Source organism: Semicossyphus pulcher, unplaced genomic scaffold, assembly GCF_022749685.1.
Source record: "Semicossyphus pulcher isolate SPU_LCO1_2020_fin unplaced genomic scaffold, fSemPul1.0.p SCAF_6, whole genome shotgun sequence".
NCBI lineage: Eukaryota > Metazoa > Chordata > Actinopteri > Labriformes > Labridae > Semicossyphus > Semicossyphus pulcher.
Window position 1 is genome coordinate 23,663,652 of NW_027211737.1, and position 24,586 is coordinate 23,688,237.

Consider the following 24,586-nt stretch of genomic DNA (forward strand, 5'->3'; position numbering starts at 1 on the left):
ATGTTATGGAGTAACCTGTTCAGTGTGAGGGGCTGAACGCATCACACGCCTTTACCGCTCCATCAACACAGACTGACATCTCAGAGCGCACAATAATACCAGCCGTCATACACTGTGACAGCTTGGTTAAATTGCGCAACATTTTTAATACACTTGGTTTGAAATACATTTCCTACACTTAGTCAAATACACTCAAACCCGAACCTCCTCCTCCCTTTCCTGAGAAACCCCGTGTGAGCGTGTGAGTGTGTGTGAGAGACAGAGGAAGAGAGAATGAGATGATGTTTGCTCTACCAATGCTTTGTAAACTTTCTTGATGCATTACACATGCGTGCAATTGGAGTAGTGTTTGAAATTGTTAATTTATTGTTTAGAATGTCTTTGCATCCCAGCAAGAGCAAATAAAACAAAATGTAGCAAATCTGTAGCCGAGACCTTAAAGGTGCTCGGGTTACAGATTCTCTTTTACACAGGACTAACAAAACAAAACAAAACAAAACAAAAAACACAATAAAACAACTTTTCTTTTTTTTGTTTTCAAAGTGCCATAGCTAGTGAGGAGAGGAAGGATTGGCAGAGTGGGGCGTAGATGCTTTACTGCGTGAGTTTACTTGAGAAACCAATCAAAAAAAGGGGAACTCCAAGGAAAATGTGTATTTGATTACACGGACAAATCGTTTTTACATTTTATGCTTTTTTGTGGGTGAGAGAGGACTCTGCTGGACTCTGAACTCGACTACAAATCCATGAGCTCTGCTTTTTTTTTAATTTTCACATGAGAATGAAAGAGTGTGTGTGCGTGTGTGCATGCAACCATTTGCATTAAAGAGAGCCAGAAACACCCACACGTGATGGATCAGACTGGGTTGACGTTCAGAGCTATGCAGGGCCCTTACCGAGTCCTCCTTTGAGATGTACATACAATGTGAAGGTCTGAAGTGATTTTTGTTAAATTCTATATTTTATCGCTTTTGTAGACATTTTGTTGTGGGAAGAAAAAAAATAAAAGAAATTTTATGGGTGCACTTCTGCCTCGTTTTACTGTCTCACATGTACACATTGTTAGAACACAGAGAAACACTATAATGAGAACATGAATAAAGATGTGCTACATTAGCTATCACATATGAGTGTATGGAACAGTTATTATGATTGGGTCAGTATCAAAATATCTATAGACAAAGAGTGAAAAATAGTCATTTGGACTTTCTTGTAAAAGCAATTAAGACATAATATAATATCTCATTATAATTCCTGAGATACAGCTTAAAGATATAAACCCTTTTTATATGAATAATCTTTAACGCTGCTTCCTCTGGACAGTATTTACTTAATATAAAATGTATTAATGTCCTTTGTACAAATTAATGTAACTTAATCTTGAGTGTCCTTCACTGCTCATTACAAAATATCACTTTTGTATTTGCCTGACGCAGGACACCACGGCAGTTTTTTGTGGGAGCATATGTGTTTTAAGGTAGACATGTTGCTGTACATGTGCAGGTAACAGTGCATGAGTCTTTTTTTTCCCCTACTTCCTGGGTCAAAGGTTACATCCCGGTTTCGTTGTCTTTTTTGTCTTCTTTCCCTGACATCGGCTCTGCCTCGCTGCTGCTCTCACAGCTGTCCGGACGCTTCCTTAAATCTGAACAACAGAAACATCAGTTAGCTGCGTGTCGCTCCAATAACACAGTCATTACCACAAGAAAGAGAATACTGACAGGCCTGGGAGGAAGTCCGCGCATCCGGCATGAATAATTTGGTTTGATTTGTTGGAGAAATCTTGGAGAGGACACAAGAAGAGGAAGAGGAAACACAACGCACCTTTGAAATATCAAAACAACTGTGTCTGAATGTTTGTGTTTGTTTGCCGGGCTTGTTTGTTTTTGAGCACAGTTTCTTTCCGAGCAGTTATCCTCTAGATGCCGGTATCGTGCCTACCCAGAGACGTTAATTAATAGCTAATCAAAGCTAATGTCTCAGCAGCACATCGCCAGCACAAAGACATGATTAATACGTAATCAAAGGCCGCGGAGCACAACGCACAAAGCAGGGCCCACCCCCATGCCTCAAACACTACTGTTGTTATAGAAATAAACGAACACTCGCGGCTTAATTAGCTGGCTGTTGGTGTGTGTTGTCTTCATTTGAAGTTGTCGGGGATTTATCTCAGAGCCAACGTTGGCCTCCTGAGTGACGACACGGAGGTGACATACGCATACACGCATACACGCATACACACACGTGCATGACAAAAAAAACTCTGATGACAAAAGAAAATCCTCTGTATACGCTGAGGAATGAAAACCACAATACTTTACTTTAACAATGTTAACATGCACACATTCTCTGTCTCCCCTTCTTCTCGAGCTCTATCACACACACACACACACAGTACACACCAATACTAAACATTTCTGACCTGCGAGGCCCAGTCGGCGGCAGCAGGCACCACAAGAGTGTTTCTGCAGGAAACCTTTGATGGCAGCATCTCCAAGGTTATCAGGGCCAAAAAGCATCTCACCCCTGCTACCACTGCAACAGGGTCAGAAAAAGGTTTTATCTCTTTGACCAAAATGTGTTTGAAAAAACAGAACGACAAGATTTCTGAACCCAGATGTCATTAATACCCTGGCTGTTACCTTTGATTGTCTGCCATGATGACTGTTGGATCAGTCAGCACCTCTCCTACTCCTGCCAAGAAAAATGAACACATGAACACAAACACAAGAAACAAGCTCAACAACTCACATGTGTTTGCATACACAGACACCCTGCATAAATAAGCACACACAATTTAAAGGAATCTACCCTGTATGTCGAGCACCAGGAGCTCTCTGCAGGAGTACTCGTATGTCCAGTGGGAGAAAGCTAGCAGCATTTCTTCCAGTGAACAGCAGGGGGCGATCTCTTCTCCGGTGTTGTTGTTGTACTTCATGAAGTCACCTGTCATGTTCCTCTCAATGGTCAGCCACTGGCCATTGGAATGCCAGAGGACCAGAGATACATCAAGAAACCTTGTGAGAGAAAAGAGAATTAGTGCATACACAGATACATACACATATGTACAGGTGAATACGCATACACACCTTGGTGAGTGGTGCATATCATCAGGTTTGACCTGGTTGAACACTTGCATCATCTTCTGGGCCGCTCTCTGCTGCTGGATCTCCTGCAGGGATGCCAAACAGCGGTTGATCATGAAGTTAAAGCTAATATGTGATTATGTAACGTAAATGTTTCAACTGCCTACATATGTGCACGTGTCACCTTTTAGGTACGCTTACCCTTAAACAAAGCTGCAGTGCTGTGCTACCATGGAAGTACCTCTGCCAGGAGCGGACAACCTCCGGCCTAAAGGCTTTGACCACATAAACCAGACCAGGTCTGAGCACGTCCTGTTCCGCCCAGGTGCATAGCACCCTGCAGCCCTGCCGCAGACCCCCATCCAGAGAGCCCTCTTCACTGAGGAGGGGCTGCAGTAAAGCAGACAGGCCTCGTGACGACCAAGAGGAGACCGTGCCAACATCAGAAGGCACTTCCTCCAGAGAGTAAATGCTCACCTCTTCACCTCCTGCAGAGAATGAAGAAATCAGTAAATGAGAAGAGATAGAAAGAAATTAAAGGGAAATATTTCATAAAGTAAAACAACAACAAAGAAGAAATAAGCTGACTGTGACACCAAAATAAAAAAACAATACCCATAATGGAAACAGGAGTGAAGGGGATGGTGTGAGCCAGTCTCATCAGATTGTTTTTCTCCATAGCTGTTAGAAAAAACACAACATGGGTCAAAACTACACAGAAGCTGAGACACAAGTACAATCATTTTTTCAATACACAAATGTTTGTAGGCACAATTAATCAAACTTAATCCTCCTACCTGAATAGTGTGGATACAAATTGTCAGTGGACTGGAATGAGGAACTCCTAACTGCAGGGAGAAAAACAAGGACAAATTAAGGACAAATTAAAATCTTTCATAATTATAAATACAAATCAAAGGAACAAATGAATTACAAATAATTATAGGGAAAAGTATCCAAACTGTTTGTTCAGAAATACCTTCAGGAGCAAGCCCACTCTGTAAACTGCGACAGAAAACACAAATATAATTAATGTAATACAGTCAAGTGTTTTGAATCTTATGGAAATGATGGCAGGCCAGAAGAAAAGCAGACTTACGAGGACCTACGGCTCACAGGTCTGGCCCGGCTGTTCCACGCTGAATGAGTAGGGCTCCACACATCCTGAAGGAAGAGATAAGCAGACTAATCTGACTGACAAATAATACATTCATTATATCTTTTATTTCCTCAGTACTGCTAATGTTTACACAATTATAGTATTATACAATATTCCCACAATCCGGCACATATTTACCTGATGGGAAAACACTTGCTTCTGCAACAGATCCATCGGTTCAAAGTCTGAAATAATAATGGCAATTTCAATATTCAAGTCTTTAAAACAAAAAATGAACATCATTTATACATGGCACAATTTATCAGGTCACTGGTCCCTGTCTTTTAATCTATATGCTGGGTGGATTATACTGTATAATAAATTGAAAGAGGCAAAACAGGCTTTTTTTGTCCACTTATTCTCGTCCCTCTGTGAATTCAGGTTCAATACATTTATCACAGTATTACTAATAATAACTAATATATGTACTTGATTTAAAGATAAAGTCTCGAAGATTTTCATGTAAATAAATGTCTGTTAAGTCGCTATCTATCGCCAAATGAGGTAACACAATGGTGACTGAGCCTATGGCCCACTGATGAAAGCCTTTGCGTTTGCAGTATATAGTATTATTATGGACTGGGTGTCTGGTGCGACATTCGGAGCTAAGCGGAAAGCTGCTTTTCCGGTCTCTGCAAGTGTTGCAAGTAAACAGTAATCTAGTATGGCTGAACAAACAAAGAAAAGATCGATGATACAACTTCAAAAATAAGTGAAAATCCAAAGCAAAGAAACAAATTCGACGCTCAGATGAAGGCAAACAGTCTAACAAAAAAGTGACTGTCAGCGAGGAAAATCAAGAGTTACAACCGTGACAAAGGGAGCCAACCACCGACATGCGGTTATCTGGGACGTTTGCATCGGTAATTGTCATTTATCGCCATTAGGTGCCACCGAATAGAATGAAACTGAGAACTTCGAGATTCACTTTAAATAGAACTGTAGGTCCTTACTGAGCTGACTGAGGCTTGTTGAAGCCGACCAACATGCAGGTTCTCCTCTCCATCTCCGGCACCTTTTCCAGCAGGCATCAGACAAGTGGGACTGCATGGTTATCTGTTATCCAACAAAGAAGAAGAAAGAAACACTCAAAACTACAAAAATTGGAGGGGGGTTTCAATTTTTAGAATCCATGCTATATTCAGTGCATTACAGAATGTTCATGGAGAAGTTTCAGTTGTCATTATGTGTAAAACAAATCTCAACATTATGCTCTAAAAACACATTTTGTTTCGTATTACAGTATCTGGAAGGCTCTCTTGTATCTTCACCGTCTTCCTGTTCTGGTTTTTGCCTCTGCTGTCGACTTCAGTGAAGTCAGAGGACTTGGACCACTCTGAAGAAACAAACACACACATGATCTGATGACATAAAGTTAACCCAGATTTTTTAAATAGTATAAAGTTGTTTTTTTCTGTTATATGCAGACAGACATGATACATAATGGGCCAGTTCTACTGTTTTTGCAAACACAAGCAGAGCACAGAGCAGGATTGGCATTTACACTATGCTTAACAAGAAGATCTATGAGCTAAGGCGTGTTCGTTATGGTAAATCTGTCAACTCGTAATAAATAATAACATTTTCTAATCCCTGCATTTCAAAGTAAAACAATACCTCTGCTCCTGCTGCATCGTAGCAAACTCCTCCCACCAGACAAACTGTCTTTGTTCATTGGTTCATTAAGAGAAGGAAAGGAGCCCCTCGTTTGACTGGGCCCTGCCCCAGAGAAAGTCATATTCTCCACGCTGGACGACAGGGACCTGCAGTAGCCGTAAGGACGGTCTCTGGACAGACACGCCCCCGTGGGGGACTTCACAGGTCTTCCCCATTGGCTGAAAGATCTGGACTGAGAACTCGGTCGGCTATCATCCTGTGAGAAAGCAGGATTTACTAAACCCCCAGAGATGTCTCGAGGGTCAGACAGAAGGAGGGCACTGCTAGAGGCTCTGGATACTTCCATATTAGACAGCTGTTCCTGTGTCCTTTCCTCCTCTTGCTCTTCCTCTTCTTCATACTCCTCCTCCTCCTCATCCATAGAAGTTTCCTCCTGATTGGGATACAGGTATGGGTCACATGTCCACAGTTTATGATGTGGTGACTCCAAGGTTCTGGGAGGAAAAGGTGACCCACAGCGGGACGGTCCACCGGACTCACACGGAGTCTGATCCCTGACACCAACAGGATGAACTCCGCCTCCGACATGACCCTCCTGTGATGCCAGTTTGCTCCCCGCCGGTGTAAAGCCCTTCAGTAAAGAAGGTGGGGTACTTTTAAAAGACTTGGCCTTCGATCGCCGCGTATGAAGTACATCACAGTCTGCTCCACCTCTGTGCGGCAGGGTCCAGCTGCGAGGAAGGATGTGCTGGGACGCCATGATGGGTCGACACTGAGCCAGGCGTGCCTCCTCCTGATGAAGGCTGTCGGACGCAGAGAGCAGGGTGAGGGTGTCCACAGCCAGAGCAGAGAGGTCCTGGAGTCGACCAAGCTGAGAGTCCAACTCGGACAGACTGTCCTGGATGAAGTTTACCTTCTCCGAGACCTCCCCCGCCATAATGCACATCTCCTCTGCTCTAGTGGAACAAAAATAATAAGTCTTTAAATTACAGTGTTACATATTTTGCTGTTCTTACCATTAACAAAAATTCACAGCCACTAAAAAAAAACACACACCCTAAACTCCTGGTTTATACAAATCAGTGAGAATACCAATCGCACCTCTCTGCTGTGGCTCTGATCCTGTTGATCTGACTGCTGTTGTGACCTTTACTCCTCTCATGGAAGTAGGTCTGAATACATTTCTCCTCAAACTCATGGAGTCTTTTACGATCTTCGTGGCCCAGGAGGAGCTCTGGTGAAGACAAAGAAAAGCAGAAAATTAATTACTGGACACTCCCCTAGAAAAAGCCACTGTCAGTCAGAGCTGGTGTTCTCTGTAATCGATAGAAGCAATCATATTTGAAATTGGCGCCATAGCTGTGGAGAAAGTTGTACAAACAGCTCATGGTTTTGCTAATTCTACATTCCTACAACACCCAGCGTGCATTGCGCCCCTCCCTCTGAGAGGAATGGCCCAGCGAGAGACGCTTGAGTGAAATACTATAGTTTTGCTGCCGGGAATGGCTCAGAGCGGCACAGAATCCAAAATATTGTCTAATCGATCGTCTAAAAAATCTTCAGGTCTGCAGTCTACATTTTAAATCTGATGATTTTGAACGAGACCCGACTCAGTAATAAATGTGGAATGTTTCGAAGGGAAAACAGGAGCGCAGGCAGCGTTTCAAGGCACCTCACGGACCAAATGATTACATTTAATCATATGTTTTTTTCTTTCAACTAAACAGACATGGAAGGCGGGCGTCCTAAATTTAGGAAGTGTAGTTTAGCAAGCTTCCTGGTCTTCGCCGGATGACGCGTTTTATGTAGTCTGGCGGAGGTTTTCAAGGGCCTCCAAAGGCACAGAGCGAAATTGCATTCTTTCTTTCTACCATACTGGCATAAGCTCCCCGTAATAGCTTGATAGGAAGTTGAAAATCGGTGAACTGGCCCTTTAAATGGCTTGTACGATGTATTTAGACTGTATAAACAGGCAGCACTTACTTAGTCCAGAGCCTCTCTCCTCCTGCTCAGTGTCTCCCCTACATCTCCTGTAGATGGCTCTCACACCAAGGGCCATGTGACTGAGGAGGATAAGAGGTGGAGGCAGCCACGGCCTCTCCTGATACGTCATGATGTAGCGATAACGGTTGTACTTCCACAGCTTACTGGATGTTGATTCCATGTCAAAGTAGATATTGCTGTTTTGGGTAAGTAAAACATTCATTTCAATACAGGAACTCTTTCTTTGGGGTTCCTTAACTGTAGAGAAATATGTTTTCTATAATGTGCTTACTTAAAAAATGCAATGAGAATGTTGACCATGATGATATACTGGAAGAACATGTAGACAGCCTGGAGGAAAGGTGTAAGAAAGGAGGCAGGAGGACACGGATGGCCGTCGTCGCAAACTGTAAACACACAGAAAGAGCTTACATCACTGGAAATAAAAACCTTCATTAACAATGGGAATACAACAAATTTCAATCAAATTATTTTTCTTTACTCATTTCGATGAACATTATGTAATGAACCACACACCGTCTATCTCCACTGCGTAGACCTCTCCATAGATCATCCAGTAGGGCTGAAAGACGACATCTCGAGCCAGACTCCAGGACGGCTCCTCATCAGGCGACAGGATGGCCTTCCTGGACACCCCGAAGCTCAGCAGCACTATTGCCATCATCACCACGATGAAGAACATGTTGCTGGTCTGAGCAGACACAAAGAGAGAGGAGAGAGATTTGTGACTAAACAAAAAGAGTGCCCACTTTCTTCCTCCATAAAAGATCTACCCACCATCTTAGTGATCATGGTGAGGTACGGGCCAGCATGCTGATTGACAGCCAGCAGATCCATCACCCTGACGAACCAGAAGACGATGTCCAGACAGTAACTGATGCGTCCCGCTGTGTGGTACGGATCGGCGTGGAAACGCATCACCAGTCCGACAAGGAAGAGGAGGATGGCGATGAAATCTGTTATGTTCCAGTACTCTAAGAACCAGACCTTCAGCTTCTGGCTCAACTTTCTCGGCTCAGACATCAGAACCTAATTAAGAGGTATACAGTCAGTTATGTAGAACTAAGCTGTAGTGCTCTATCAAACAAGATAATAATGTATGTTATTATGAACTTTAAATCAAGAGGAATAAGGCGACAACATGTCTCTATTACCTCCCTGGTTTTCTCCACTGCTGTGGACAAGATGTAAGCTATTACCAGCCACTCCTGAACACTGGGTTGATCCCCCATCTCCACCAGGATGACGTAGGAAAACAACATCAGAAAGACCAAGTAGGACATCTAAAAGTGGAAACAAGACATGGAAAAAAATCAGAGGGACACATGGAGCAATTAGAAAAATACAGACTAAATACCACACATGTTGCAGGTTTATTCTCAAGTGAATCTACATGCACACCACCTACTGTGTGAAACCAGAACTTGACAACAGGAGCTCTGTAGAACTCATAGACTCTCGTGATCCAGGACAGACACTGCACAGTCACAGAGGAAACAGTTTCCGACACAGGACCAAGACACCTGTCATGGAACGACAGGCCTCCCTCTGCATCCTGACTGCCCTGTGAGAGGAGAGAGAGGAGGACAGGAGAGGACAATGTAAGACTAAACAAGAGAAGTATGAACAAAGGCTATTAGGATTCACGTTGAAAAGATAAGGGCCTCTTACAGCGTGATCAGTCGCATGGTGGGCTGGGACTGGTTTCACAGAGTCCAGTCCAAACAGCATAGCTTCATGGGACTGTGGTACATGACACATTTCAGCTTTGCTTTTAAACTCCAATAGCAAGATGGCGGGAGGCACAAGAAGACTCAAAATTATCTGAAAGAAAGAGATAGCAAGTTTTTCATGTACCCAGAAACATCAGGGAACTATACCCATCTTTGTCATGACACTAACAGAGACTTTACAAGTATAATTAAATTATACATAATATGAATTGTTCCTGGTTTAACCAAAAACATTCACAATGTTTATAATGCTTACCTTCAAACAGGAGTTCTTCCTCATGTTGAGCGGACCCGTCCAGAGGTCTGTGAGGAGGGTCTGTGTGCAGGAGTGTGAGACAAATGGTCTGTGACACGAGGAGACAGCCATCTGCAGACAGGTGAAGTGGCTCCATGCCTCCATCTCTGAAGTCAGCAGCTTCATGGCCATCTGCTCGTTCTGACGAAACGCACAGTCTAACACATCAACCGCCAGCTGACCAAACTCCCTGAGACACAGAGACAGGACAGAGATGCAATCATAAAGCACAGAACCCAGCCTGCTTTAACAAACACATTCATATTGATTATAGAATGTTTTAACAGATCACAACACACAGGACAAGATTTAATTTACTCTAATGGTCAAAATGACTGATTGATCTTTAATCATGCTACTACTATTGTCCCCTTTAATTGATAACTGACAAGTCACGGTCAGTAACATGTACACACTCACAGTGAATATGTCTTGAGTCGCTCTGCAACGTTGTCGTCCATACTGCTCTGCCGTGCCTCGAAGGCCATGGAGCGGTAAAGCTTACAGGCCACCGTGGCACGTGCGAGCGCCTCCTCACCGTGCTGCCACAGGAACAGCGCCATCTGCTGACGCTGATGAAGCACGGCCCACACAAACAGGTCGTTGAAGTTGAAGGGAACCAGCAATGGAGATTCAACGAGGCCAGGGCTCAACGTGATCCCGACTCTGCTGCTACCCGGTGACACATCTTGCTCCTAGATGGAAAATGTTTAAGGTGTGGATGAAAAGAAGAAGCGCAGAAGGAGAGATGCCACAAAGAAACAAAAAATGAAAAGGGCGAGAAAAAAGAGAACAGATAGACAGGATAACAATACAAAGTTAATAGGATTTACAGGAGAAATCATAAAGTAGGGACCATTTTTCTGCATAATAAGCAGTTTCTATTTTGATACTCCAGGTACATTTTGCTGATAAAACTTGCTTTTACTTTAAACTTTTAAGCGTAGTATCGCCATTTTTTAGGGAAGGCCTAAGCAGACATGCATCCGTACAATTTATTTACTCTGATTTCTCATGATAAAGAGTCATTTCCGGTTGTTTTCTCGAGATATCAACTTATTTTTCCTGTTATCTCAGGATAACAAAGCTGGTTTCCCCATTCGAACGGATTCATTTACTTTATTGTCTGGTTTTCGCAGGATAAAGGGATAATCTTCCGGCGATCTAGAAAACAAAACAACAGCCCGGTCACTGTGATATTACAGAGCAGGACATGCCATGCTGCCATTGCCCAAACTAATGAGGTAAGTTACGTTTCTATGTTTATTTTTATGCTTTTGCAACTCTGGGGCTACGAGTTATGATCATCTGGTGTTAGAGTGGTGCAGCGTTGTTATCTCGAGATAACGAGACAAACAAGTCAAGATCTGGAGAAGACAACCGGAAATTCCTCGTTATCTCGGAAAACAGAGTAAAAAAAGGATGGGTAGATGTCCGCTTAGGGCTTCCGTAATTTGTACTTGAATATTTCTTCAACCAAAGCTTTACTGGGGTAAAGGTTTACCTTACTTTTTGTTATGACCCTCAATAAAAAAAAATCCTTCACCAACCTTTGGCTTGTAGGGCTGAGCAGTTCTAAAGAAATGCAGATCCTGGACACTCCGGCCCATGTTACGGGTTAGTATCAGTCCCCGTCTCTGTTTCGACATGGAGGAGGAGCTGTCCCGTCTACCATCCTATACACAGCAAAACAATTATGGGGAGACTGCATTATGTGTGATAGAAGTTAAGTATAACTACAGATGATAAAAACAGACAAAATAATCAAGTCTTGTACAAAAAAAGAAACCATTGATGCTCACTTTGTCCTGCAGGCGGCTGTAGGCAGCTCTGAAGTGTTTCCGTGTGTAGGTGCTGCGATACGCTCCTCCTATCAGGTACTCTATCACTAAGCCCATGTCTATAACAGAAAGACGGTGACCTACGGGAAGGGAACTCTACTCACACACACAAACAAAGATACAGGAAATAAACATCAGCCTCTCGATATACTTGTAGTGCAAAAATTAACAGTGTGTCTGTCGTTTGTATCATTCGAGGTGTTCTCATGCCTACTTCTCACCTGTTTTGCATCTTCAACGAGGTGGTGGAGGAAACGGTCTGTCTGCCCCTGTGGCTGTGAAGAGAGTATTATTATTTCAAGAGAATGGAAAAGTAAACAGAAAATACCAACCAAATGAGAGAAAAGAATCCACTTCTGTTTAACACAGTTGCATTTATCGAAGCAGCTCTGAGATGCCTTTTATGTTTCTTAGGGGGACTTATTATCCCAGAGTAATGAATAAGTAAACAGGCTTTAATACACAGAAGATAAAGGCAGTGTGGAGAAAGCCAAGTGTGAGTTTACTCATGATAAAGAGTCTTGTGATCACAGAGGCATCCTGAAACAACAACTGGGAAAATACCCTGACCAGGAAACACAGAGTTTATTGGTGCAAAACACTTAAAGTGCATTATTGTGATTTCAATCAAAGCCACAGTTTTTGAATCTGTGCTTTAAGGGTGCAAACAAAAGATCTGGATTTCTTCTGTTTGTGTAGCAAAGTGTCCACCAAGGAGAAACACGAGAGGAAATATAGCAAGACAAACTACAGTAGTGTAGGGTGAAAGTATTATCTGAAAAAAAGAAGACTTTGTTTATTTATTTCAATACTGTATTTCTATTGCTCAAAAAGACAAGAATGTTTTCAGAAGAGTTTCACAAACATTAGAAGCAGATACTTAAATAAGTAATAATAACCGTGTTATAGAGCTCCTCCAGGCGATCAACAGTCAGGAAGCGTTTCATAGTCATGCCGTTGTCAATCAGCAGTTTGACAAAACTGACCCGGTCCATCACCAGAGCATCTAACATGGCCTGCTCCAAGGAACCCACCTACATACAGCAAACAATTAGTATGATCAGAAAACTACTATGAAGATTTTGACAATGTACAATATAGTGTTGAGTGGTATGATTAAAAATCTGTATCACAGTTAATATTATGGCGGTTTCACGGTATATCACAGTATTTTTTTTCATGTTTGGGTCTTTTATATAAGTTTGTAGTAGGGGTGGGCGATATGACCTAAAATTTATACCTATTAATATTTATTTTCCTTTTGGCGGTATCTGTATTATACTGCGGTATTACAAAATAAAAAGGTACTCTACTCAAAACATGATTCTAGCTCTATTTTGCTCTACTGTCAATGTAAGGGAACACATCAATAATAACGCTAATAACGTGGACACATTCACTGACACATCACGACAACATTATATATGACGGCTGCAGCGCCGCGCGCATGTTTACAGGCAATTGACACACTCTGCATGCAGAGCGTCTCTGTGTGCTCTGCAGAAGAGATGCACTATGTGATATAAGTGGGATTTTCCTGTAGCTAAGTTTTGGAAAACGTGTACGAAAACCGAAACATTTGTGTTAATCCCGGTATTGACGGTATTGCAAAATCCATATCGTGGCAAAATGTGACACCGGTGACGTTGTGAAATCGGTATACCGTCCACCCCTAGTCCAATATTCTATGTATGCTATTATCAAATTTATACCATGGTCTGGGTGAGTACTCAGCTCTTATTGGCTGCAGATTGTCCATTATTCCCTGACAATGGACACCTCCTAAGTTGTTCTAATGAAACTATCTGTTCACCATTCAGGTTATTGTCCTGGCTTCATATCAGCCTGTATCTAAAAAGGATAATTATAGCACAAGGACACTGTAAAGCCTTTGTTTACTTTTTGTTGTGACTTGCTGTTATAAGCTTATGGAAAGGAAGTCAAACCCTCAGGCAATACCAGTGAAACAATGTTAAACTAATTTAATTATCTGATTTTTTTTTCTTCCCTAAATGGTGTCCATTACAGGGAAATAATGGACAAATCAGGGAGGCCAGAACTTCGAATATGCAGCTCATACATCTTCTTATCAGGCACATACATTAAATAATGAGACCTCAGTAGTAGTAATTCACTCACAGTCCACATTCTGCACAGTCTACATTCTGCACAGTCTACATTCTCACCTGCCAGTGCTGTCTGTACACCAGGACGTCTTTCTGTGCAATATCAGCCCTGTCCCAGGCTAGGGCCATACTCAGCTGCTCTGCAGGACTGACCTTCGTGCCTGTGCATTAAACAGAACGGAAACTCATTGCATTCTTTGACTATCACACATCTTTGATGTAGATTTCACACATTGGTACCTAGCTTCCTTTGACATGTCAAAATGTCTGCAGAGAAAAAAACTTCTACTGTCACAACCCAAGGGGAAAAAATAAGTACCCTTGAGAGTAGCTGTCAAAACAGCTGCATCAGGCGTCATCTGGTCTTCTGACTCTGAGTCAAAGATGGTAATCTGTTGTTCAAAGACATTTAGGTAGCGTGAGACGTCAATGTGTTGAACCACAACACACTCATTACCAAACAGTGTTCTACTTACAGACTGCCTGTGATCCATACACTGCTGGAGGAGGTCAAAGAGCTGAGAGGCTTCTGCTCCCTCCACTCCAAAAACATCCCTAATCCTGACAAGGAAGTCCTCTTTTAGGTCGTTATCTAACTGCCTGAAAAATACAGACAACATGTTATATGTGTGACACAGTTGCTAAAATCAATCAAAATATCAAACTAGACATGCAGTTTCAGTTTAAACACACAGGTAGGCCTTTTTATTTCCAAAGGTAAGCATGGATACCTGTCAACGGATGTCTGCTTGTGTAAGAAGGCGAGCAGGTCAGCAGCTCTGCCCGATCCCTCAAACACAAACACCGGCACAGGCGGTACATTGCTAACATAGTCCAACACAGTGGACACAACGGCGGGGCCTCCCTCCACCACCACACACACCACAGGCACTCCTTGGTTCAGCCCTACAGAGAAGGGAGAGATGTAAAGATCAGTCAATGAAACCCCCTGTTTTTTACACTTACAGTATGTTTTGTACAAACAAACACTACTCACGAGGGTGTATCTTCTGTTGCTGGATGTGTTTCTCCAGCTTCCTCCTGAGGCCCTGCTGGCAGCCATGTTTTCCCAGCGTTCCATCGTCCACGAACAGAAAGTGGGAGTGGAAACCATTAAGACAGGCCCTCTTACTCAAAGGGTTGCCCACCGGCTGGTAGGGCCTGAACACCTGAACCACAGTGTGTGAAAGTCACATTAAGAGCCAATCAGGGGTCAATCGCAGTAAAACAAAGCACATGATAGAAATGTTACAAAGCACAAACACATGTACTCTCATTCAACAACATATGAGATCTTAGTACTCACATCTCTGCCTATGAGGTCCGTGTTATTGTCAATGACTCCCCATGGTGTGATGCCGATGGTGTTTCTCTTTCTCAGATTGTGACTTCCAAATGTTTTCACTGCCTCGCCCACATACTTGGACACACCTAGAGAGCATGTAAAGAGCAGCTGAATGTACAGCAAATATACATTTCAACAGTGCAAATAAGGAATCCATACACTTTAAGGGCCAGTTCGCCGATTTTCAACCTCAGTTCTATCATGCTATTGTGGGGGGCTAATGTCATTATGGTAGAAAAAAAATTAAATTTTGCTCTGTGCCTTTGGGGGAAGCAATCTGCTTCTCCAATGGGCCCTGGAAAACCTCCACCAGGGAGCTCACTAAACTACACTTCCTCAATCTAGGAAGCCCGCCTCCGATGTCTGCAGTGTTTAGTTGAAAAATCTGAATACCAAAAGATGTAATTATTAGTTCCGTGAGGTGCCTTGAAATGCTGCCTGCTCTCCTGTTTTTCCTCCCAGACAGTCCACATTTATAACTGAGTCATGTCTCGTTCAAAATCATCAGGTTTGAAATGTAGACTGAAGGCCCGAAGACTTTTTAGACGATCCACCATTCTCGCCATATTTCGGATTCTGTACCGCTTTGAGCGCGTCTCTCGCTGGGCCGTTCCTTTCAGAGGGAGGGGCGCAATGCACGCTGGGTGTTGTAGGAATGTAGAATGGGCGAAATCACAAGCTGTTTGTACAACTTTCTCCACAGCTATGGCACCAATTTCAAATATTATTACTTCTATTGATTACAGAGAACACCAGCTCTGACTGACAGTGGCTTTGTCCAGGGGAGAACTGCTCCTTTAAGAAAGGCATACAACACCATCTCACTGAGTAACAATCAAACTCTTCTTTTTCCAAACCCCACAGAATACAACCAGAAACACTGAATATGAATGGACTGAAATTCTGACAAATAAACATGCTTGAGTTCACACAGCCTGAGAAAATGAACATAAGGTGCTTTTAAAAAAGGATGGTGACTAGAAATGTACATCCTCTTCAAAATTTACCTTTCAGGTAACGTCATGAAGATCATACAGGCAGACCAACACGGGATTAAGTATAATTGTGCCTTTAACCATACTGGTTATCTGACATTTCAGACACTGGCATTTCAGACACTACCCAGGATCCAATGTTCACAATTTATAACACACACACTGATCTTAAAACCATGTGTAACTCCAACCTGTGTTAATGCCGTCTGTGAGTATCCATGCCCCTGTGCTGACAGCAGCAGTCATCAGACCTTTGCTGAAGGCCTGCTTGACTTTAGGGGGCAGGGTGAAGTTTTCTGAGCCTCCCTGGACGGTCAGGAGTAGTTTTGGTCTCTCCATCTGCCACTCCCTCAGCATCAGCTGGAGCAGCAGCTCTGGTTTTGAGTCCACAGCCACACGAACATACTGGAAAGTAAAAATATGGCTCTGTTAGGGAATGAGAGGATTTCTGCAAGTGTGGCTGTTCTGTTACTACAGTTTGAAGTAGATGCTATCTTACAAGAGAGCAAACCAAAGCTTGTTTATACAGCTAACAGAAGCCCAATCCCGGTCTTGTTCACTCTCTGACAAACATTTCCCTTCATTGTTGGAGCAATGCCTCAAAGTAAATTTGGCATGATCATTCTCCAAAAAAAATGTTTTTCTTTAGTATAGAAACAATTATGGTGTGCAGCTAGTCGGGTCACAGACCTTGGCCCGGCAGACGCGTGTTGCAGTGTCCTCAAAGTCTACAGTCCCATAGGCGTTTGTAGGACTGGCTTTGGTGTGGAGCTCTATAGACCAGTCCTCTTCCAAGTCCTGTCCAGGACCAGGATGGAGGGATATAGGGCGAGGGGAGTCTTGCCAAGAGTGCTCCCCTACCAGGCGGCCACAACAACACCTGGAACACCCATGAAAAGATTTAGTAACTGAGCAAAGCAGGTGAAAATGTTTTGCCCACACAGACTAAAGAACTGTGCGATCATCTCCTTGTTGTTTTTCTTTGAGATTCCCAAAAACAGCTGAAAGACAACTAAAGTTAAGAATTATTACTAAAGCTAAAAAAAGGGGTGTTAAACTGACAATCTCGAAGATTTCAGTTTCTTTCTCTTGGGCGCCCTCTAATGGTGATTAACGGTAGTTGCAGGAGCACACTTCCCAATTTAACCAGACGTCCACGGTTGGCTCCCTTTGTTACGGTTGTAACTCTTGATTTTCCTGGCTGACTTTCCTTTTCAGACTGTTTGCCTTCATCTGAGCATCGAATTTGTTTCTCTTTCTTTGGATTTTCACTTATTTTTGAAGTTGTATCTGTAGTCATCCATCTTTTCTTTGTTTGTTCAGCCATAAAGCGGAAAAGCAGCTGCTTAGCTCCGCCTACCCCCTCTGCAGAACAACCACGGCTGGGTGGTGGAAAACACGTCACTAAGTGGGCGCTGCTTGTGATTTTTTCCGCGAATGTCGTCACCTACACCCAGTCCATAATAATACTATATATTGCAAATGCAAAGGCTTTCATCAGTGGGCCATAGGCTCAGTCACCATTGTGTTACCTCATTTGGAGATAGATAGAGAATTAACATGTGACATTTATTTACATGATCGTATTACTTTAAAGCTACTGTGAGGAACTTTCAGTGTGTGTCATCTTGATCTTGTCCTGTACATGTGTATGGAGTGTTCTCTGATAAGAAACCTCATCCTGCTTTCTTTGAACAGTCAAACTATCACTCGCTGTAAATCTTTTCTTTTTCTGTGGAAAATGTGACACCAATCTGGTGGCAGCAGTTTCAGGCATTCAAAATCAATATTTAGAAATAGTCGATCCTGTCACCGATGATCTTGTTTGCATTTGTAGGTTATAAAGATGCATCAGCATTAAGTTCAGTCTCTTTCATAACCAGCTAAAAACTCCTCACAGGAGCTTTAGGCACCCAAAATCAAAGGAGGGTTGTCAGGTGTAATTTACAGACACCTGACATGACTCCACCTGGCTTACTTAAGCCAAGCTAAGAGCTACAATTTCTTCCGTTTTCCTGTCTCCCTCCCTTCCTCTTCAACTCCCTTTGACCTTGGGTCTACACCTCTTGAATTGTGTTTATCAGTTTACAGCCCATTGCATTCACACACATCCCTCATTCATTCATTCATCTCCTAAAAATGTTGCCATCACTTGCTTGTATATCCTTTATTTATGTTTTTAAGTACCATTGCGACTAAATAAAATATTTAGGAAATATTACTTTTCTTGAGCCATCTTGTGACACATTAAATCATTTGTATAATGTTAATGTGCATGGGCATTAGAACTACCAAGACTAGAGGGAATAAAAAAAAGAGAGAAAAAAAGAGGAGATGATGAAATACGGGAGTGGGGAAATATGACAAAAATCTCCAAACACTAAGATCAGTACTTCTTTGGAACAGGGGGTGGGGTGTAGTAAGAGAAAGTAGTTGTTTTTAAAGGTATAAAGACACACATACACACAGAATAAATGAATTATACCTGATCAAGTTTTGGCATACTTGACATACTGGAATACATCTGAAAGAAACAGGAAATAAGACATTATCAAAGAATCCACATGGTCTCTATTCCTGGAAGGAAGGGCTGAGTGCCAAATAGTTTTGCTTTCATAGAGAATGATGTTTTCAACCACTACTGTTAATTTTATACGACACACTGATTAAATAAACCCTGCAGAATTTCTTCTGAGAGTTATAAAAACTGTACTTCACAGTGCTTTTGGAAGCTCATCAATGAAATCAGATTTCAGTTTACCTGTGTAAGTCCCGAGAGGAAGGGATAAACTTTACACACTCTCTCTTGAAGAGGGTTTCCTCAATCCAAGACTTTCGTGACTGGAATAAGAAGAGAAAACATTACTTACAGTAAACAGAGCCAGGAGCTGCATTGTCAGACTAATCCTTCAGCCAGAAAAAGACTCTGTTCATGAAGGAAATGTAATCAGCGACCTTCTCAGTGAAGCTCATCGCAGTGCCGGCAGCCTCCTACATGCTCCTATATGTCCACCGTCATATAACCTGAACTGCACTCTCAAAACCGCAGACGAGATGTTGAGATGTGACAGTCAACCTCTCTTTTAACTTCACAGTAAACGGTCTTTTACTTCATGCTTCCCCTGGTCTTCCAAGGTCTGGCCTGCTCCCTTTCCCAGACTAATTTAACAATGGCCTCACTGAGAAGGGAGTATTGTTGGAAGGAAACATACACACATCCCCTTCCTGAATTTAATACACATGGCTGAGGGCTGTGGGCTCTCTCTCTAGGGCGGACTGTGTAAACACTAAACAGGACTCTGAAATGTAGCTGATGTAGCTCACAGTGTTTTTAAAATAATAACTTTTCTATATAGTTTATTAAGCTCACAGGTTTACATGTACATTACTAACCTTCTTCTTCTCTATGTTGGATTTTTCACAGGACTAACAATGAAACATAAATCAACTAAGGCACTACTGATAACATGCTGTGCTCTGTATGGGAATTGATACATATATTCATGTAGTTAGTTATGTAGATATATTGCAATCTATAAAAAGTAGGTGTTCATATTATTCCATAATTAAAAAGGTGAGCAAACATGTGAGGCAGTTACAAAATATTGCTCTGTGTAAGACATCACATAATCTCAATTTCACAGGACTAACTTTGATGGTTTTGATAACCTAGATATATTTAATGAGGTTATCATCTGGTAGAAACTGGAAGCTAACTGCCATCTAATAATAAATATCTGTAACAAATATCTGTAAAATGCAATATTGTCCTCTTACATGTTGTAGAGTTTACAGAATGTAAATACAGGTTCAAAGAAAGTACCCAGTGGTGGGATGTAACACAGTACATAAACATTTTGCCAAAAAAGCCAATATTTTACTTTTTTACTCAACTACGTCACAGACACAGATTATTAATCAAAAAAAATAAAGTTGACTGATAGAAGATAATATGATAGAGTTAGCTAGCAACTTGTATATTAAACAGTTGAAATGAGCTCCACCTTTAACAACAGCAGCATTGTTGATGCTTACATAGGCTACTATTTTAATGTATCACTTATTGTAGTAAATCTACTTTGACCTACATTTTGAAGGCAGAACGTTTACTTAATGCGTAATATAGACATTTTTACTCGAGTAAAACATCTTTGTACTTCTACAAAGACTGCCAGTATCCTTGCTAAACTTCCACTCAAGGAAATGACATGTTGAAGTAATCAACATTCGTTAGTTACACTAGACACATTCTCCAGAACATACTTTTCCCTCCAATTTGAGCCCCTGTGATGTTGCTTATTAACAGTTAAATGATGTTATATTCACCTAAGTGTATGTTGGAGACGATATTTAAATTCAAAACCGAGTAAACAGCCGACTTAACGGTTCATGGATGGATACGTTGAATTGCATGCATTCACGTGATGTCGAAAAAATCGGAAAAAATTGTTTTCTACTGGAAAAAGTCCAGTGAATGCTCCATCAAGCCGCATCAACTGGAAATTTGGAGCCAACATGCAAAGTTAACGTCATATTACGCAGAAACATGGCAGACAAAAGAAAGGTTGCTCCATGGTTAAAAACGTAATGCACGTATTGCAAATTAACTTTTTAGGTATATTTACAAGTGCTATACAGTATAGGATTGGAACTGTAAATTGTCTTCTACGTAGATACCTAGTTTAGTTTTAAACACAAAAATATAAAACATTCTCCTTTTATTGCGTCCATATCGTTTCCCACCTTGGGAACTCCGAGCATCCGAGGAGCACTTGAATGCAGCGTTAGCTAAAGTTGAAATCACATCGGAACTTTGCTTAATATGCTAACGGCAGCTAAAAAGTGGTGTTAAATAAATGATATGCCTAAATAGCTAAACTCTTTACATACACCCGCTGAAAACACGGTGCCTTTTTAGAAAATAAAAGTTATTAGTTGTATATAACTTACCATGGCCGAGTTTTCAGTAAGTATCTTGAATCATATCCCACCACCTCATCAGTAATCCCCTCACAAGTACTGACTGCCCTTTTATCAGCCGCAGGTCCAAAGGGCAGGGAGAGTCTCTCCAAGCAGCCTTGAGGAGTTCATGACCTCCTCCTTCAAATACACTCAGGACTGTTTCTCCTCCTGAGCTGTTGACACATGCTGTGTCCTCCATCCTGCTCCTAGTCCACGGCAGGAAAATGTGGGGACGGTCATTGGATAAAACAGGAAACAAGATTTAAGTATCACACAAGAGGGAGTGCTGTTAAAGGAATATCAGCATGGCTGTGATAGCATACAAGTACAACAGCACACCCTCAAGTGTGATATTTCTCTGCACAACTGTTCTAAATGTGACATATAGTAAACAATAAGACAACACATTTTAATTATACTTTGTTAGATTTATTTTAGCTTCACCAACACAATTTGTTCAGCAACTTGATTTAAACAGGACTGTTGTCAAGAATTACATTGGCTAAACATTTTCCTTTACACTTGTAACTTTTTCTATGTCAATGAGTTGCTGCAGACCAGCTTCTTCACATTTTGAACATTTATATGTATGTTACCATTTTCTGTCCTGTGAAATAAGAGAGTGTTGACAGTAGATTTGTTGGCCTTTGTGATTCAGAGTTACCAGCTTGATCGATTATGGGACATTCATTTACTGTATTCAGAACACCTGAAGCGGAGTGATACACATAGTTAGTCACGGTGCTTTTGTACTGCTAATAGAGCGCCTCATGGCTATTCAAATTACTTAAAATATTGTCTTGCATGTGTAAATTGCCAACAAATGTATCTCTGTACATTTAGATAGTGAAACATCTAGTGACACAAAATTTTAATTCAAGGACTTCTTAGCATCACCACACACCTTGGCATCTGCTGATCAAATGGCACTACTGTTGACAAATACATTGAAACAAAAATTAAATCGAAAAGGAAAATAGAAAACTTCTATTTCTAATGAAAACAAGTGGCTGTGATGAACAGCTCTGACTGCTGCATCAAGTAACATTTAAAACATGTAAAAGGTGCGAATACAACATATTTTAATAAGGTGTCTTAAAATAAAAAAATATATATTCCCGACATGTACAACCTATAAAAATCTATTTGATGCATTACTCCAAACACACTAATTGATACTGGCGTTTAGAAAATGAAGCATTACGTGCAGGCCCAGCTTTTTAATTCTTTGACCAATATTACAATTTATAAAACACTAACTTTGTAAGGTAGAAATTTTACACAACAAAACCATCTAAAAAGCAAAAGAATAACTGTTGTAAGCCTGTCTGGAATACTTCTCATACAAAACTGCAATATGGTTACCTACTTTAAAGGAAAACTATTAACAATTTGGGGATGGATAGGCCACCCCTCACAGAGGATTACTGAAATCTCTCCATAGTTTTTGGTCCCCACTGTGTTGTTGCAGTACAGCTCTCAGTGTTGCCTCACCTATGTCACTGAGATCTTACACTAGCATGACGCTCGCTTTCAACAGCCTACATCAGCCTGACGGGGCAACATCAGGTTGTTGCATCTCACGAAAAAGCATTTCAAGCTACCTTAATGTTCTTGTGATGTGTCTATCTGCTGGAAAGCATCACAATTTGCCGGCTGATGCCAGGACAGAGTAGTACAGACTCAATGCACTTATCATCATCAGGTCTCCATGGAATCAGAAGAAGAGTCTTTGACTTTTGGCTTGTCCTGTGTTTGGGAATGATCATTCGTATCCTCTAGCAGTGAAAGGTCAAGTTCAGGTAAAGGGACCCTCCAGTACTGGAAGGAGTTGTAGGTGCAGTCTTCGGCGTTGGTTACTTCATCAGTCTGAAAGTGATGAGACAAAGAGAAAGGATTCATTGCAGTTTATTTACCTGACTCAGGACTATAATAACATGGTATGGAGCACAAACAAAATACACAATATTTACAAAGTATAAGGCATGGCTAGATTACAACAAATGTTACTTAAACAAAGGAAGGACTATCTTCAGAAAGGCACCTAGCTTACAAATAACGCTTGGCCTCTGATTGTCATAGAAAAACATCTCTCATCATCATGCCTACGTTCTTAAATAAATAAAAAAGCTCATCTCCCTGACGGGAGAATTTGCAGGCCTCCAATTTCTCTTCAAGCCATTATATCTTCCAATGACCTGAGGTATTCTGACGTTGTTCAATCTAAAAGTACACATAGCCTACATGTACTTTAGGTTAATGCAACACATCATTTTCCAGTTAGAGCTTTTGTTTAAATACTACATAACCCACAACAGTGATATTTTAGACTGGCAGTCCCAGGTTCCTATTTCACCCACAGTGAGGGAATTGACAGGTTGCATGAAATACAGAGAGCTATTCAACGGGTAGTTGGTGACATCTGGTGGACATTACTGACATTACTATGTCAGTAATACTGCTCATACTACCTGCAGACGATTGAAGACATCGACCTCTTCCTACTTTAAATCACTTACTGTATCATTTCTTTTCGGGAAAGCAGTCTCTGGAGCAGAACAGTCCTCTCGAGCTCGTTTCTTGGAGCTCGTGCTCTGACGCTCTTTGACATTTCCAGAAGTTTGCACCCTCAAAACATGAGCCGCGTGCTTCTTAATGTCGCAGTTTGTAGGCTTGACATAAAGAGCCGCTTCTTCCGGTTTCTCCGGGTCTTCGAAATACTGCGGCCTCTTTCTGCAGCGGCTGTCCAACAAAGCCAGCAGGGACGGCGGGCTAACATCCCCGGAGGGAGCCATGCTTCCAAGCTGCATGTCAACACCGCAAAGAGAGCGGTAACATCTCTTGGAGGGAGAGTCGTGCAGCAGAGTGTCCTTAGCTCGTCTCTTTGCCATGGATGTCAGCTCTTTCCGTGCAATGGTAGACAGCGGTGAACAACAAAGTACGTAGGACTTTCACTCTCACACTGGCTGTATTTCTCTGCGTGAGTCCTGCGTGGATGTGATAAAAACGTGTGCACCGGTAGTAAATTATTGCGAGGCAGCCCCGATAACCAATCAGAGGAGAGCACAGCTGTCTAGCCCCGCCCACAGCCTACACACTTCCTTTAACGGATTCATTACGGTCAAAAAGTATTTTTATTAGCACTTCTACGTGACCTCCAATCGATTGATTGATTGACTGACTGACTGAATGTTGAAATAAGAAACGAATACAGGTCACCCAGAGTGAAGTGAAATGGATGTCTCTCACATTTATCCACATGAATCCTAAATTTGATTTCCAGATTGTAAGAAATTGTTAAATCAATTCAAGATTGGCATACAAATCTACTACTTTCATCTTGATAATGTTTTATGAACGGCCAAATGGTGCATCACATTTAAATATGTTTCTTTCATAAAGGATGGCCCAGTAATTCCTATG

General features: G+C 41.7%; 2 protein-coding genes across 2 annotated transcripts; both read right to left on the bottom strand.

Annotated features, from left to right (window-relative positions):
* Positions 1–178: 178 nt before the first annotated feature.
* trpm6 (transient receptor potential cation channel, subfamily M, member 6) lies at positions 179–19,292 on the bottom strand. Its single transcript, XM_069683473.1, has 39 exons — positions 19,157–19,292; positions 18,963–19,042; positions 18,687–18,725; positions 16,892–17,081; positions 16,393–16,606; positions 15,168–15,292; positions 14,859–15,030; positions 14,593–14,767; positions 14,338–14,461; positions 14,181–14,253; positions 13,922–14,022; positions 12,635–12,769; positions 11,957–12,010; positions 11,697–11,831; positions 11,445–11,570; positions 10,315–10,589; positions 9,856–10,084; positions 9,538–9,690; positions 9,275–9,430; positions 9,021–9,149; positions 8,644–8,895; positions 8,383–8,557; positions 8,138–8,252; positions 7,846–8,042; positions 6,964–7,096; positions 5,863–6,818; positions 5,487–5,581; positions 5,199–5,301; positions 4,384–4,430; positions 4,186–4,250; positions 4,066–4,091; positions 3,884–3,934; positions 3,702–3,767; positions 3,288–3,574; positions 3,090–3,172; positions 2,812–3,017; positions 2,643–2,694; positions 2,423–2,535; positions 179–1,645 (listed from the first exon to the last, which is right to left on the bottom strand). Exons 1-39 carry the CDS (start codon positions 19,172–19,174, stop codon positions 1,551–1,553), a joined length of 5,820 nt encoding a protein of 1,939 aa, XP_069539574.1. The 5' UTR covers positions 19,175–19,292; the 3' UTR covers positions 179–1,550.
* Positions 19,293–21,587: 2,295 nt separating this feature from the next.
* Positions 21,588–24,069, bottom strand: LOC138610719 (uncharacterized protein C9orf40 homolog). Its single transcript, XM_069683522.1, has 2 exons — positions 23,683–24,069; positions 21,588–23,032 (listed from the first exon to the last, which is right to left on the bottom strand). The coding sequence occupies exons 1-2, from the start codon at positions 24,052–24,054 to the stop codon at positions 22,865–22,867; spliced, it is 540 nt and encodes a 179-aa protein (XP_069539623.1). The 5' UTR covers positions 24,055–24,069; the 3' UTR covers positions 21,588–22,864.
* Between the last annotated feature and the right edge of the window lie 517 nt (positions 24,070–24,586).